General features: G+C 43.3%; 1 protein-coding gene across 2 annotated transcripts in view; it reads left to right on the forward strand.

Moving 5' to 3' along the window:
* Positions 1 to 329: 329 nt before the first annotated feature.
* CDYL (chromodomain Y like) overlaps positions 330 to 16,443 on the forward strand; it is a 243,142-nt gene continuing 227,028 nt past the window's right edge. The window contains exons 1-2 of one of the 2 annotated variants that reach the window (XM_070585015.1): positions 330 to 524; positions 10,620 to 10,758. In XM_070585015.1, coding sequence (XP_070441116.1) covers positions 10,756 to 10,758 — 3 coding nt within the window. In that variant the 5' untranslated portion in view covers positions 330 to 524; positions 10,620 to 10,755. The remainder of the gene's footprint in view (positions 525 to 10,619; positions 10,759 to 16,443) is intronic. The other variant, XM_070585012.1, reaches the window with a different exon arrangement.

The following is a 16,443-nucleotide window of genomic DNA, read 5'->3' on the forward strand; positions in this document are numbered from 1 at the left end:
TTAAAATCTCCATCCTTAACTGTTTCCTAGTGCTCCTTTTACTGGTTCAGAACTCAGGGGGCTATTTATAAACACAAGTTCTGGGGCCCCATCCCCGGGTTTGGAGACCTCTGCTCTGTATATAACATTTTCTAGATCAAATCAGACCAAGGAAGTGTTTGTACCATACTGGATGGTCCCTGTAAAATTGCTTTGACTGGGCTGTTTGTTGTGATACCCTTAACTTCTTGAAAGATGCTGCAAGAAGCAGTACTATTAAAACTGCTGTTGTGCTCCCTACAGAGGTGTGGTGAGGATGTCCACATGACATCACAGAGGGGGCCTTTTATGAGGCAGAGACCCTGCCTGATGAGGACACAACCAGAGGAGAGGCAGACTAGAGACCCAGTGGAGGGAAACACACGTTGGGTTCAGTGACCCACTTATTCCTTGAGGAGAACCCCTATTTCTACCTAAGAGCATTCCTGGAAGCTGATGGATTTCAAACAACATTCTGAAAAGACTCATCTCAGGGGACAAAGCAGGTAGGGGTGGAAAGGAGGTAACGGGCAGGGAGAGGAAATCAATTCCCATCCTGCTTCAACCAAAAGCTCCACTCTTATTGCTTTACTTCTGGAGCTGCCATGTTTTTGAACAAAGAGTCCATTTGAACAAAGGGTTCTGTAACTTTAAAAGAGTTTTTAAACTACTAGTATAGAGGAGCGGAGAGTGGCAAAGTAAATGACTAGTGACGGATTGCAGAAGGCCTTTAATTCTAAACCAAGGTATTCAGATTTCACTCCAGGCCAATGGGGAACCACTACAAGGTTCTGTGGAAGGAACAGAATGGTGAAAGCAACAGTGGAGAGAGAACGAGGTGGTATGGCATTCAAGATGGAGACCAGGGTTGGGAGATAAAATTTAGGCACCAACTACCAGGTGTTTTAGATAATAATGAGCCTGAATTGGAATAAAAATAAAGGAAAAGATGCAAGAGACATTGCAAAAGGAAAGAATTCTGCACTTTGTGACCAATTAGATTTGGGGATAGAAGTGAGACAGAAGTTCAAAATTATGTCCAGATTTTAGATAGAATGACTAGAAAAGTGATTGTGTCATTAGCAGATACAGGCCATGTCTTAGCCCGTTTGGGCTGCTATAACAGAAAACCATAGACTGGGGGGCTTAAACAACAAACATTTATTTCCCCCAGTTCTGGAGGCTGGAGTCCAGGTCAGGGTGCCCGCAGATTCGGCGTCTGGTGAAAGCTCACTTCTTGGTTCACAGACTTGGTCCTCAGACAGTGGAGGGGTCGGGGGTGCTCTCTGTGGTCTCTTTTCTGAGGACATTAATCTCATTCATGAGGGCTCCACCCTTTTGACCTAATCACCTCCCAAATGCCCCATCTCCTAATACCATCACACTGGGCACTAGGTTTCAACACATGAATTTCGGGGGAACACAAATAGTCAGTCTATAGCAAGCCAGATAGAGACATGTGGAGAAAAGACGAGACATTCCATTTTAGGCCTATGGCACTGAATTGACAGCAGGACAGAATGGTCACCATCTACAAGCAGTCAATCTTAATAACTTCCACCGACTCACATCATCATCTCTATTTCATCAGCAAGAACTGTCAAATCTGCTTCCTCAATCTTTGGTTCACTTCAATCTCTAGTACATCACATAGGCCAAGCTACTGTCATCTCTCACCTGAACTACTCCCAAAAGTACTCTGGCCCCTCTCTAACCTTGTCTTTACACAGCAGCCATATGATCTTTACAAAAGGAAAATTTAATTTATTTTATCTCCTTGCTTTCAAAAGTTTTCAGTGCCACCCTATTGATCATAGGATAAAGACGAAGTTACACTGGCTGCATGCCTTAGTCAACCTATCTCTCCAACTGCATCTTGTACAGTGCTAGTTATGTTTTGATTTGTTCCATTCTCTGCCCTTTGTTCACATGGCTGGAGACTCTCCATGCCCACTGCCGTCGCCAACATCTCAGTCTACCACCCTTCCCCCATCAGCCTCCCCTCTTCCTTCCAATCTGATATCCATTGTCTCTTCTTTGGGGACTCTCTCTGGCCTCCTCGCCTAGTTTAATTCTTCCTGTCATGGTTCGCATGGGACCATGTACCTAAAGTTAAGAAAAAACAGGGACACGAAGGCCTGTTGAGAACAAAACAAGTTATAAAGCCACATGCTTCCCTGTCAGCTATAGATATTTGTTCCTTCTTTCAGGGTCTGACAACAGTTATCCTCTTGTGATAACATGATAGGCAGCCAGCATAAGTCCTCCAAGGTGGCATGTGTTTGTCCCAAGAAATCGACTATCCAGGAAAGATGAGCAAGAACTCTGTGCAGCCCCTTCTGGCAGCCATTGTTACAGCTACCTAGTCATACTAGGTGGATGATATCATGGTTTCATGTTCTTCTCTACCCTGCCTGGGAGTTCCTAGTGTTAGGAAAAAGAAGAATCAGAACCTAAGTCTAGAGATTTGTACTAAGAATGAGATCTAGACTAGAAAGTGGTTGTGGATCCCAGGCGAGAAGATCCCAAAGGAAAGACAAAAAGCCAATGCACTACCACCCCAGTGGAATACCTGTGGCTGAAAGCTCTGCACCCCATAGTTAACCGGAAACCCCTAAACGTTCCTGAACTGATGCTACCAGCACCATCACTGAGCCAGCCAAAAGACAAGGAAGAGAGAGGCCACAGAAAGCCTTCCAAGAGTTGTTCCTCAAGAGATGAGTCAGGGAAGTGAGGATGCATTTATCTCTGTGGGAAATACAGGGCCTCACTCAAAGTAGGCCCGAATCAAGGTTGACTTGTTGATGAATAGACAAACATCAGCTGAAACCAAGCTCGTCACAGTCCCCCAGATCAGATCCTCCACTCTGTCCGCACTCCGTGTTTCCTCATTCTCCCAGGCTTCCAGGCCTAGTTAATGCCACTGCAGACTGAGAGTCCTAATGTATAGCTCTAATAATGCCATTTCCCCTATCAAAATTATATCATGGCTCCCACTGCCTACACCAATGATTCAAAGTTTAGTTGTACGTCAGAATCACCTAGAGTGCTTTTCAAATGCACGGATACTATGGTCCCACCCTTGAAGATTCTGATGAGTAAAATAGAAAGAGAATTAATACCTATTATGTCCCTACTATGTGCCAAGTATTTTATGTACAATACTTTATTTGATCCTTTCCGTATTCCCCTGGAGGTGTAGTCCTATCACCATCGAAGATGAGGAAATGAGGCCCTGAGACTCAAGTAATTTATCTGAGATCACATAGTTAGCAAATGATGGGACTGTAATTCAATGTCAAGTCTGTTGATTTATGTGTGTGTGTGTGAGGAAGCTTCGTTCTGAGCTAACATCTATTGCCAATCTTCCTCTTTTTTTTTTTTTTTGCTTGAGGAAGATTAACCCTGAGCTAACATCTGTGCCAATCTTCCTCTATTTTGTATGTGGGTCACTGCCACAGTGTGGCTTGATGAGTGGTATGGGTCAGCACCCAGGACCCGAACCCATAAACCCAGGCCGCCAAAGCAGAGCATGCTGGACTTAACCACTACACCATAGAGCCAGTGCCTGAATTTTTATTGCAGCATACAGCCTCTGGCCATCCAAATCCCTCACCTGGGCATTCAAGACCTTAAAAAAAAAAATGACTTCTAAAATGGTGCATTTTGTTGTACATAAATAACACCTTAATTAAAAAGTTAATATTATCCTCACAAGACTTGTTATCTTATTTTTTTGATAATAGCCATCCTAATGGGTGTGAAGTGGTATCTCATTTGGCAACTCATTTGTTTTTAATCCTTCTTGTTCATTAGTATATTTAAAGCTATAAGTTTTCCTTTAAGTACTACTTTAGCTGTGTTACACAAATTCTATCATGTAGTGTTTTATTTAGTTCTAAATATTTATTTTTTAAAACAAGTGTTATTCAATCATACGTTATGTAATTTCTAAACATGTGGGACTTTATTTTAGTGACCTTTTCAAAAATGTAGTTGAAGGACATTGTCTGAATGGGATTGATTCTTTAGAATTTATTGAAGCTTCCATTACAGCGTAACACATGGTCTACTGGTATAAATTCCTATGTATGTTCAGAAAGAATGTCTGTTTTCTGTTATTTTGGATATACATATTTTTAAATTGTGTTTTCAGCTCATTCAAATTCACGCTATTTTTTTCTATTTGATCTACAGTTCTTAGAGATGCCTGTTAAAATATCTCCAACTACAATTGTTAATTTATGTAATTTTTCCTATTTATTTGATATAGTTCAAGATTGTGTTGTTAGGTGCATGTATCTTTATGATGTTATATTGATTTTTCTACTGTTCTTTAAACATTTTAAAGATGTGAAAAATAACATCTATGCAGAAAGTTGATAAAGCTTATATGTATATTTAAAGAAATACGTATAAAGTGAGCACTCATATAACACTAAGGTCAAGAAATAATAATAAAATAATAATAAAACATTGCCAACAGTTAACAAACAAAAGGTAATGTTAAAAAACAAATCTGAGGCCAGCCCTGGTGGCCCAGTGATTAAGTTTGGTGCACTCCCCTTTGGCAGCCCAGGTTCAGTTCCCAGGTGCGGACCTACACCACTTGTCAGCAGCCATGTTGTGGCCATGACAAGGGAAGATTGGTGACAGATATTAGCTCAGGGCAAATCTTCCTCAGCAAAAAAACCCTCAAATCTGACTTCAACTCATCTAGCCTTTTCCAGTAGTAATCTACCTTCCCCTCCAAGTCTTCCAGTCACCACATGCTTCTTGGGGATCATGTGTTAACTCTGCCATTCATTATATCCAACCATCCCCATACCTTTCCTTTCACTGTGACTGGCATCAGAGGGCCCCTTCGCCCCTCCCCACCAGCAGAAAACCTGCCCAGGCTTCAAATTTCCACTAAATGGTACCTCTGTGGAGACTTTCCCGCATTCTGTCCACGAGAGGGAAACTCTGCCCCTCTCCTCTCTGTTCTCTACACCTTAAAAAAAATTACCCTTCAGTCACCTTCCATATTCTCCTTGTATAGGGTTACTTTCTTTGTCATCTACTAGACATAGGCTCCTTGAAGGCAAGACCAGGGTCTTACCATCTGAATTTCCCACAGCTTCAGATTCAGTAGGAGGTATACGGTAACTGCTCAACAAATATTTTGAAGAAAGAAACAGAACCTCTCTTTAATCTCCTGTGTTTCATTAGCAGAGTAGCTGCCATTTTTTTCCTTTAAAATGTCTCTTTATCTTAATTTCTCCTCCATTTTGATTGCTGTTTTATTTCAGACCCTTATCACCTCACACCCAAAGAGCTGCAGAAAGAGCGAGAGAGGGGGGAAAAAGGAGGGAGGAAGGAAGGAGAGATGGAGGGAGGGAAGGAGGAGGGAGGAAGGAGAGACGGAGGGAGGGAAGGAGGAGGGAGGAAGGAGAGACAGAGGGAGGGAAAAAGGAGGGAGGGAAGGAGGGAGAGACAGAGGGAAGGAGGGAGGAAGGAAAGAGAGACAGAAGGAGCGAAGGAGGGAGGAAGGAAGGAAATGGAAAGGAAGGGACTATGCTCAGACCCCCTCCCCAGACCAAATAAAATCAGAATTGCTAGAGAAGGGGCAGAGGCGTCCATAATTTTTCAATGTGCCAGCGGGGTTGAGAATCACTGCCTATTTGGTCCCTCTTAATCTAATCAATATTATCTCTAGACCTTCATATCAGAAACAAATCTTAAAACTTTCAGTGTAGGCTTTACTCTTGAATCTCAGCCAAAGACTCTAAATAACTTACATAGTAGATACTCCAACAAGATAAATAAATGAATGAAGAAAAGAGGAAGGAATGCAATGGCTTTCAAGGCTGGCATAGTGGGCCTCATCTGGAGAACACATTCAGCTCCTTTTTCCAACACGCATCTCCACTCCACTCCGCAGGGTCCCCTCCTAGCCCCACATACATGCTGTGTTCCTGTCTTTCTTCTTTACTCTGCTCACCTGGAGGCTTCATTTATCCTCTCCCCTACTTCAAGGCCCTTGTCCGGTTTTACTTTCTCCACAAAGCTTCCCAGACCTCTGCTCTCACCCCTTTCTAAATTTCTGCGGTTGAAATAAACCCAGAGATTCACCACAAAATTCCACACAATGAACTTGTCACCACCGTTAATCCATGTACTGGTCTCCCCAACAAGATCACTAATTTCTTAAGGGCAAGGATCACAGCTGAAGCTTCTACCTCCTCCTCCCCGGCTCAGCCTCAGCCTGTGTGGAGAAGAGATGGTGTGCTAACTGAATGCCTTCTCCAGAAGGGGCCCTTTAACTTAACCCTTTCCTATTACAGACGAGGAAATGATGAAGCAGGAAGGCAGTGACTTGCTGGCAGTCACACACCTAGTAAATGGCAGAGCTGAGAGAGAAAAGACTCCAGTCTGCTGAGCCCCGGAGCTCGTGTTGTCTGGTTGCTTAATCATGACTGTCGGTTTTCCTTGTTCTCTCCTCAGATTTCTCCTCAAGGGGAGCAGAAGGCCCTTTTCTCGCTTCTCTGACTTTCCCTTATGAGCTCTGTCTTTCTCAGTGATAGCTTACTTGCCTGGCATATTTGGTGACTGAGCCCAGAGAACAGCACAGAATCACAGTGCTCAGGGTAATTCAGACATCGGGGCTATTTTCTGAAAATCTTCCCTGGATAATCTTTCTTTGTGTAGATGTGAGTTCCTGTTCTGGGTTGGATGAAGGACGTACGCATCCAAATTGGCCAGTGGGGGGCTTCAACTGAGGCTGCAGGAGGGCAGGCCATCGCTGCAGTATAAAAGAAAAGAATAACAGTTAAGTAGAAGCAGATCCTGCTGCCACCAACGTGGGGGGGTTCAGGCTAGGAGCACGTGGCAGCAAGAGAATCAGAATTCTGCCCTTGAGCAATAATGACTCTGTTATCCCAACTGTTATTGGCAGACGTTGAAGTAATTTCCATTCCTGTGGGGTGGAGAGATGCCAGAAATTCCCCTGAATTTCTTCCTGGGCAAGGCTGTTGGCAGAGTCTCGAGTGAAGGTAGAAATGGAGCCGGTGACCAGGGGAGTGAAGAAGACCGGAAATGGGTGGGCCCACACAGGTGGCTGCTATCCCCATTCCCACAGTTGGTGGATTTGATTAGAGGCCCAGGACAGCCGTGTGTGGGCAGGGCCACCCTCCCGGGCACAGCTGAAGGGCATTTATGTCCAGGCCAGCTGCTCATGGTGAGTTCTCTCATGCCCTGTGTCGTGTCCCACTGGGATCCTCCCGGCCGGGGCAGAAAGAGGCTTTACTCCTTTATTTTCACACCCATCCATGCCTGGAACAACTCTGCTGGTCCTCGACAGGGAGAAGATTGAGAGTGTTAGAGCCAGAGCATTTTAGAGCTCAACATGGCTCGCACTTATGAGAAATTGGATGAGAGAGGAAAGAAAAATATTCACGACTCATTTGCTACAGATGTCCAAGCCACGAGAACTAGAGGTGAGGGGTTCTTTCCAGTCTTAGCTCTGCCACTTCCTAAGTATGTGACCTTGGGCAACTCACTCCGTGTGGGAGTGGCTCATCATTCCAGCACCTATAGAGTCGGGGGACCAAATGAAATGCCCCCTGAAAATGGGCCTGAAGACCATCTGGATTCAGGCTCTTGGTTTACAATCAGGAAGTGCGGACTAGGAGCACAAGGCAGTCGGGGGCGCAGCAGGGCTGGAGCCTATCTCCGCAGCCCTGCGCATCTCTTGGGCACCACCATTCCCGCACTCACGGTTCCCAGCCCTGCTTCTCACAGGAGCAGCAAGAGGAGGATCCTCGCCCGGTAAGGCTAGAGGAAAGCCGGCCTCTAAGACGTCGGCCCACATGGTGCCACTTCCAGATGCCAAGGAAGGACCTCCCGGCCCCTCTAACAGGGCTCCACCACGATACACAACGATGAGTCAGATTCCACCATGTGGCTGATTAAAGGCAACTGAACTATCTGCATTGTTTGAGCTTCTTGTAATTGAGTAGCTGTTCATGTATTACTTAACTAAAAATTAATTGAGTACAAATTCCTGAAACTTCTACCATTAGATTCATTTCTTTTGGCTGAAGTACTATTTGATTGGTAAAACAAATATCCCAGTGGTGGAGACACCACTCATAGCTCCTTTGGATGACAACAACAGCTAACATTTTTTGAGAACACACCGCATGCCAGGGTTGTTGTACATCTCATTTCATCTCACACTGTGACAATCTGTGAGGTGTGTGCGGCGGCTGGCAGCATCTTACAGAGGCAGACCCTGAAGGCTGGGGAGTTAGGCCATTTGTCTGGTCACACAGGGAAGGCGTGGGGCCAGGACTCAAACTCAAATCAGATTGATTCCATGGTCCATGTTCCTAACCCCTACACCACACTGCCTCTCTGTGGCTTGACTATGTCTCTAAGGCCTTTTCTGAAATCAGGTTTTGACAGAGGAAGGGGGATAAGACAGTAAGAACTCAGAGTGCCTGGGTTCAAGTCCCAGCCTCAACACTTACCGGATGCCTTCAAGGGAGGTTAACTTTTAGGAACGGAAATTCCTCACCTGTCAAGTAAGGATTATAGAATCTTGCTCCCAGGGTTGTTGGGAAGATTAAATTAGAGAATACATACACAATGCTTAGTGCAATGCCTGATGTGTAACCAGCTCTCAATGAATATTCGACATTATCAGTATGGTTCAGGAGGCCAAACACCACCCTGGCCCCCTTCACAGCACTGTTGCTGGTCAGCCCCAGATGGAGGGGTCAAGCTCCCCCAGCCACCGGCTTCTTCAGCTCTCAGCTACGCTCAGCGTTCCCTGACTTAAAGCAGAAAGGCAGCTTCCAAGAAAACACATTTGATCTCAACTTACACCATGATATAAAAGATCAGCTGCCATTTGCATGGATTGGTGAGGACGCTTGGACACGTTGGGGGATGAGACCAGCCCTTTAAGGTCATATCACACATTCCCCAACAAAACTCAGTGCCGGTCAGGAGTGCCGGTCAGGAGTGCCAGGAAGTGCTGACCTCAGGTTTTTTTTTTTTTTTTTTAAATTAATGTTATGATAGATTACAACCTTGTGAGATTTCAGTTGTACATTTTTGTTAGTCATGTTGTGGGTACACCACTTCCCCCTTTGTGCCCTCCCCCCACCCCCCCTTTTCCCTGGTAACCACCGATCAGATCTCCTTGTCAATATACTAACTTCCACCTATGAGTGGAGTCATATAGAGTTCATCTTTCTCTGACTGGCTTATTTCGCTGAACATAATACCCTCGAGGTCCATCCACGTTGCTGTGAATGGGCCAATTTTGTCTTTTTTATGGCTGAGTAGTATTCCATTGTGTATATATATACCACATCTTTATCCAATCATCAGTTTCTGGGCATGTAGGTTGGTTCCACGTCTTGGCTATTGTAAATAATGCTGCGATGAACATAGGGGTGCAAGGGACTCTTGGGATTTCTGATTTCAGGTTCTTAGGATAGATACCTAGTAATGGGATGGCTGGATCATAGGGTATTTCAATTTTTAACTTTTTGAGAAATCTCCATACTGTTTTCCATAGTGGCTGTACCAGTTTGCATTCCCACCAACAGTGTATGAGGGTTCCTTTTTCTCCACAACCTCTCCAACATTTGTCGCTCTTGGTTTTGGATGTTTTTGCCAATCTAACGGGTGTAAGGTGATATCTTAGTGTAGTTTTGATTTGCATTTCCCTGATGATTAGCGATGATGAACATCTTTTCATGGGTCTATTGGCCATATTCATATCTTCTTTTGAGAAATGTCTGTTCATGTCCTCTGCCCATTTTTTGATCGGGTTGTGTGTTTTTTTGTTGTTGAGCCATGACCTCAGGTTTTTTAACTTATCCAAAACAAATTCCAAAAGGTATAGTCTTTCCAGCACCATCTCCGACCACGTTTTCATAAACCCTCTGCCACAGGCAGGCCCATCCACTCCCTGCTCTGAAAACCTACCACACTTTTCCACGCCCCTGCGCCTTTGTTCCTGCTCTCCCTACCTCAGAATGAAGCACTTCCTAGTCTCCGTTTAAACATCTCATTACTTCTTCCTCATTTTCAGACCTTTTGTATAGGATGTTATGTGTTTGTGTCCCTGCTAGACTGTAGGTCACTTGAGAAAAGGACTATCTCCTTGTCATCTCTGTGTCCTCCAGTCTACTAGAATAGGTAAAGAGAAGAATTGAGATGGGCCTTAGGGTATGATGCAGACACACTTTCATGACCCCAAATGGCAGCCTTCCAACCTTCATGATGAACATGGGGCCACACAGCTTACCTACTCTTTAATAGACTGTAACACTTCATTGCAGGTAAGCAAGATATTGACATCCATTGTGGTGAAGATGAGCAAGACTGACAACTTTAAAAATTATTTTTTATTCTTTATCATTTTAAATGCATTACTACTCTCAACGCAGTCTTTAATGATATTTATTGCTTCCTCCGCACAAGCACAAAATGCTGGCTCCCTCCCAAATTCAATATGGACCTTGGGAAAGGAGTTAAATGCTGTGAGCCTTCATTCTTCCATTGACTTTAGTAAATTCCTTTCACTGGGATTGTAATTGCAGGTGGTGATCAGAGAACGCAGAGACCGCAGAAGAGTTTATGGCATTCCAGGCAGGACACGGGCCAGCCTGGGGGACAGCAGGAATAAGAACCAGCAATACAAGAGCACTACCTGGAAGTTATTTCTGAGGAGAAACAATGGTAAGACCTTCCAGCAACTGAATCGGTTCCGATGCAGTAGGGCAAAATTCTTAGAAAGATGCGTTTTATTGAAAAATAATGATTTTACTAGCTTGTAGTCAGAAGCTGTCCAGCATAAGCATTCTGGTCTTCCAGAGTCATCGTATCATAGCTGTTCTGACAACACCCCGTCTCTCGTAAGTTCTCCTCTCCTTCCATTCTCTTTAAATCTTCTCCCATCTAGCTTCCCTAAATTAATTTTTTTGTAACCAGAGCTTCCTTTTTATTGCAAAGGTTACTTTTGTGTCTCTTATTGCTTTTTTAAATAACTTTTAATGACCTAAGAAATTGTTGGCTGAGTTCCATTTTCCACTTCCTCCAAGTCAAATGATGGCACATCTTATACCCCGTGTTTACAGATATCAGAGAAGGCAGCACTAATTCTTTCTGCCTTATCTTCACTAGGGCATGCCTGGAGTCTTGACAGGGCAAAATAGAATGAGAAAGTGGATTTCTACATTGCTAAGAAACAACAAGGAAGTCCAGATGTCTTGAGAGCTAGCAACCTGCAGAAGTCATCTGTTCATTCTTTCACTTATTTACTGTATATGTTTTTGGGTGCCTCCCATAAGAAACGCACGGGGCTAGGTGCTTTGGGGTGGATAGCCATGAGAAAAACAAAAACGCTACTTCAGGGAGCTCTCATTCTGCAAGAAGAACAAGACAGGTGCTCAAATCAATGCAGTACAGGTACCAGCAGGTAGGCGCCCCGAGAGGCACAAAGAACCATGGAAGATCAAATGAAGGAGAGATTAGATCCTATCAGGAAAGACTTGGTGGAGGTCCAAGTCAGTTTCGGTAATGATGAGTCCAAAAGGAGTGGGGCACTCCAGTGCAAGCATGAGCAGGCAGTGGGGACATGAGACGGAAATCAGCAACAGAGGGGTAGGTGGGAAGCAGAGTCCAAAGTTATGTTTGAAAGAGTTTGTTCTCAGTCCCCTGACCCCTGTTTTGACTACTGGGATGCTCTCGCTGCTACAGCTTCTAAGCCCACGTGTGGCTGGAGCTGTTGATTTTCTGGCAGAGAGACTTCCTGCCACAGCTGAGACAGCCAGGGTCTACGGTCAAGGACTTCTGCCTGGGCAAAGTTGCATTTCAGTTCTTAAAATACAAGGTTTTTTGTTTGCTTTTGCTGTTTTTCTGATTTTTAAAGTAATACCTGTACAGTTTTTCTTAAAAGTATTTTTTAAAAGTAAAAAACATAAATCATCCATATTCCTACTACTCAGAGATAACATAGTTTTTAGTACCAAACTTTCCTATTTCATTATAGTCACGCACCATATAATGATGTTTCAGTCAGCAGTGGTCTGTATATACAGTGATGGGCCCATAAGATTATAGTGGAGCTGAAAATTCCTACTGCCTAGGGACACTGCAGCCATCATAACATCACAGCTGTGGTAACATTGTAATGCAACCATTACTCACGTGTTTGTGGTGATGCTGCTGTAAACAAACCCTCTGCGCTGCCCGTCATATAAAAGTATAGTGCATACAATTACACACAGTACATAATACTTGATAATCATGATAAACAACTATGTTACCGGATTATGTATTTACTATACTATAGTCATCATTATTTTAGAGTATACTCCTACTTATGTTAAAAGAAGTTTACTGTAAAACAGTGTATCATACTATGCCGGAAGCAGCCTCATAGATCTCGTGTTTACTGCATCTCTTCATTGATTCCATCATTTTCTCTTGTACTTGATTTTTTTAAAGATTGGCACCTGAGCTAACATCTGTTGCCAATCTTCCTCTTTTTTTCTTCTTCTCCCCAATGCCCCCCAGTACATAGTTGTATATTCTAGTTGTAGGTCCTTCTAGTTTCTGCTATGTGGGACGCCGCCTCAGCATGGCTTGAGGAGCAGTGCTAGGTCTGTGCCCAGGATCTGAACTCTTGTGCTTGATTTAATCTCATGTTATGTCATCATGGCCCCTAAGCATACAAAATCCACTGCTATTCTTGCCAGTAAGAGCCCACATTAAGTGACTGACCTGGAAACGAAATTAAAAGTGATTAAGGACTGGGGCTGGCCCCGTGGCCGAGTGGTTAAGTTCGCGCGCTCCGCTGCAGGCGGCCCAGTGTTTCGTCGGTTCGAATCCTGGGCGCGGACATGGCACTGCTTGTCAGACCACGCTGAGGCAGCGTCCCACATGCCACAACTAGAGGAACCCACAACGAAGAATACACAACTATGTACCGGGGGGCTTTGGGGAGAAAAAGGAAAAAATAAAATCTTTAAAAAAAAAAAAAGTGATTAGGGACTATAAAGGAGGAAACGCATGTCCTGTTCCACCACAGCTATAATCTTGAAGAACAAGAACAAAGTGACAGAAGCTGTTAAAGGATCTGCTTCGTTGAAGGCAAAGAAACTAACAAAAATTCGAGAAGGGCCTCTATCAGACATGGATAAACTTCTAATGGTCTGGATTGAAGGCCAGACACAGAAGTGTGTCCCTCTCAGCAGCAGATGATCACGGTAATGTTGAAAGAAAAGACTGGACCTGACTATGATGTTGGATTTACTGCTAGCTCCGGGTGGTTTAAACGATTCAAGAATCATTATTCATTACATAATGTGAAAGTGAGTGGTGAGTCTGCAAGTGCTGATGTGAAGGCAGCTGCAGAATTTTTGGAAACTCTAGATAAGCTGATTGTGGAGGAAAATTACTTGGCAGAGAAATTATTCAATATGGATGAAACCTCACTATTCTGGAAATAGATGCCTGAAAGGACTTTCATCTACAAGGAGACCAATTCAATGCCAGGTTTCAAGGCTTTTAAGGGAAGGATAAGAGTCTTGTTTGGAGGCAATGTTGTGGGCTACTAATCGAAACCCTTTGGGACCTGGCACAGTGAGAAGCCCAGGGCCTTCAGCAGATCAGTAAGTACACACTGGTAAGGTACTACAGGAGCAGTAAGAAGCTGTGGATGGCCCTCATGAACTGCTATGCCAGCAAAATGGAGAAGCATTGTTTGGAGAATAACACACCTTCCAGATGTTGCTTATTGTTGATAATGCTCCTGGCCATCCTCCTTTTATGGGTGATCTTCATCCCACTATTAAAGCAGTGTTTCTCCCACCAAACACCACCTCTTTGATCCAACCAGTGAGTCAAGGAGTTAGAGCAGCTTCTAAGACTTACTACCTGAGGAGGACCTTTGCCCAGGCTATTGCTGCAACTGAGGAAGATACTGATGCAACTCTGGAAGGATTACAACATCTATGACTGTGTCAAGAAGCTTGCTTGGGCTTGGACTGATGTCATCAAGGAGTGCATGAATGGCATCCGGAGGAAGACACTCAGGAGATTCATCCATGACTTCAAAGGATTTGCCAAGGATGAGGAGGCTGCAAAAATCAATAAGGCTGCAGTTGAGACAGCAAACAGCTTTAACCTGGGTGTGGGTGAGGATGACATCGAGGAGCTCTAGAGGTGGTTCCTGAGGAATTGATTAATGAGGAGTTGTTGGAACTGGAACAGGATTGCATAGCTGAAGAAGAGGCAAGAAAAAAGGAAACTCCGGGAGAAGAAAAAGAAGAACCTCCAAGAAAATCCACAGTGAAAGTTTAGCAGAAGCTTTTGTAGACCTCAAGAAACTCCTTAAAAAGTTTGAAAACATGGACGCCACCACCAAAAGGTTTTCATTGGTAGAGAGGAATGTTTACCTGCTTACAAGCAAATCTCTGATGAAAAAAGAAACAAACCAAGCAAACCACCAGGGACGTATTTCTGAAAAGAGTGACCCCTCCTCAAGAGGAGCCTCAGGCAGGTCCTTCAGGATGCATTCCAGAAGAAGGCATTGTTATCAAAGGAGGTGACAGCTCCATGTGTTATTGCCCCTGAAGGCCTTCCAGGGGGACAAGATGTAGAGGTGGATGACAGTGATGTTGATGATCCTGACCCTGTGTAGGCCTAGGTTAATGTGTTTGTGTCTTAGTTTTTAATAGAAAAGTTTAAAAAGTAAACAAAAATTAAAAATAGAAAAAATTTATAGACTAAGGACACAAAGAAAGAAAATATTTTTGTACAGCTGTACAATGGGTGTTTTAAGCTGTGTGATTACAAGTCACAGAGTTTAAAAAATTGAAGTTTATAAAGTAAAAAAACATTACAGAAAGTGAAGGTTACTTTACTATTGAATAAAGAAAAATATCTCTTATTAATTAGTGCAGCCTAAGTGTACAGTGTGTAAAGTCTACACTAGGGTACACTAATGTCCCAGGCCTTCACATTCACTCACCACTCACTCACTGACTCGCCCAGAGCAACTTCCTGTCCTGCAAGCTCCATTCGTGGTAAGTGCCCTATACAGGTGTGCCATTTTTTATCCTTTATACCATATTTTTACTGTACCTTTTCTATGTTTAGATACACAAATACCCCTGTGTTACAATTGCCTACAGTGTTCAGTACAGTAACATGCTGTGCAGGTTCGTACAAAGGCTATACCACAGAGCCTAGGTGTGTAGTAGGCTAGACCATCTAGGTTTGTGTAAGTACACTCTATGATGTTTGCACAACAATAAACATATCCCCGTCATTAAGCGATGCATGACTATAATACAATTAACACAACAACATCTGCAAATTGATTCTTTTTTTTAACTTGCATATTTTTTAAAAACAAAAATTACATGATGTTAGATATAATTTTTGATATTATTTTCTCTAACTAAATAGTATATCTTGGCCTTCTGTAATGGACACATCTACATCATCATTTTGGATTCCTGCAGAATATTCCAATCACTTATTGATAGATATTCAGGTTACTTCCACTTTTATACTGCTTTTAGATGATACTGTGATAAACGTCCTTGTATGTACACACTTGTGCATTTATCTGGATGTTTTTCCTTAGTATAAATTTTTAGAAGCAGAATTACACAGTAAAGAGATGTGTTTAACTGTATTATTACACATTGGGCTTAGACAAAATTTAACGTCAAGTGATTTAAACTTTGGCTTCATCTTACCTCCTTTTTAAGTACTTCTTACCCATCATGCGTACTCTCTCTCCGTCCATACACCTGGCTTGACCCCCATTCTGGCAAGGCCTGAGCTCACTATTTGCTAATCACTTTAATCAGTAAGATATTCACTTTTCATGGGTTTTCATGACCGATTTTCAAGAACATTAAAATGACTTCTAGAGTCAAAGGAATGAAGCCATAATGAAGACAACAAAGGCAGGAGAACTATTATGGGGTGACCCGTGACTGATATCTCAAAGCAGACCATTATCACCCAAGATGAGCCATTTGGGGTTAAGATCAGGTGATCTGTCCATCTGCAATGTGAAATTTCCTTGATCTTTTGTCAGTACAATCTCTTCACTGAAATGGTCACCAGAATTTTCATTTTGAAGATCTCTTGCCATTTCCCCCAATATACCTTCTAGTGCCATTTCAGAGAGAGAATATTGTCTCTGCCACCAAAGAAAACTTAGATTTGGACCCAACCCTCCCCTCTGTGCTCCACAGAGTCATAGGTCTTTTGGCCTCTGTGTTCCTTTCTGCAGTCCATTTTAATGGTAACAGCAACTCAGGATTGCGACCCAGTCATAACTAAGTTTATTAAACTTAAACTCTACTGTGTTATCAGCCACTAACGTCACATACTAACCTC

The sequence above is a fragment of the Equus przewalskii genome, chromosome 19 (genome assembly GCF_037783145.1).
Source record: "Equus przewalskii isolate Varuska chromosome 19, EquPr2, whole genome shotgun sequence".
In the NCBI taxonomy this organism is placed as follows: Eukaryota; Metazoa; Chordata; class Mammalia; order Perissodactyla; family Equidae; genus Equus; species Equus przewalskii.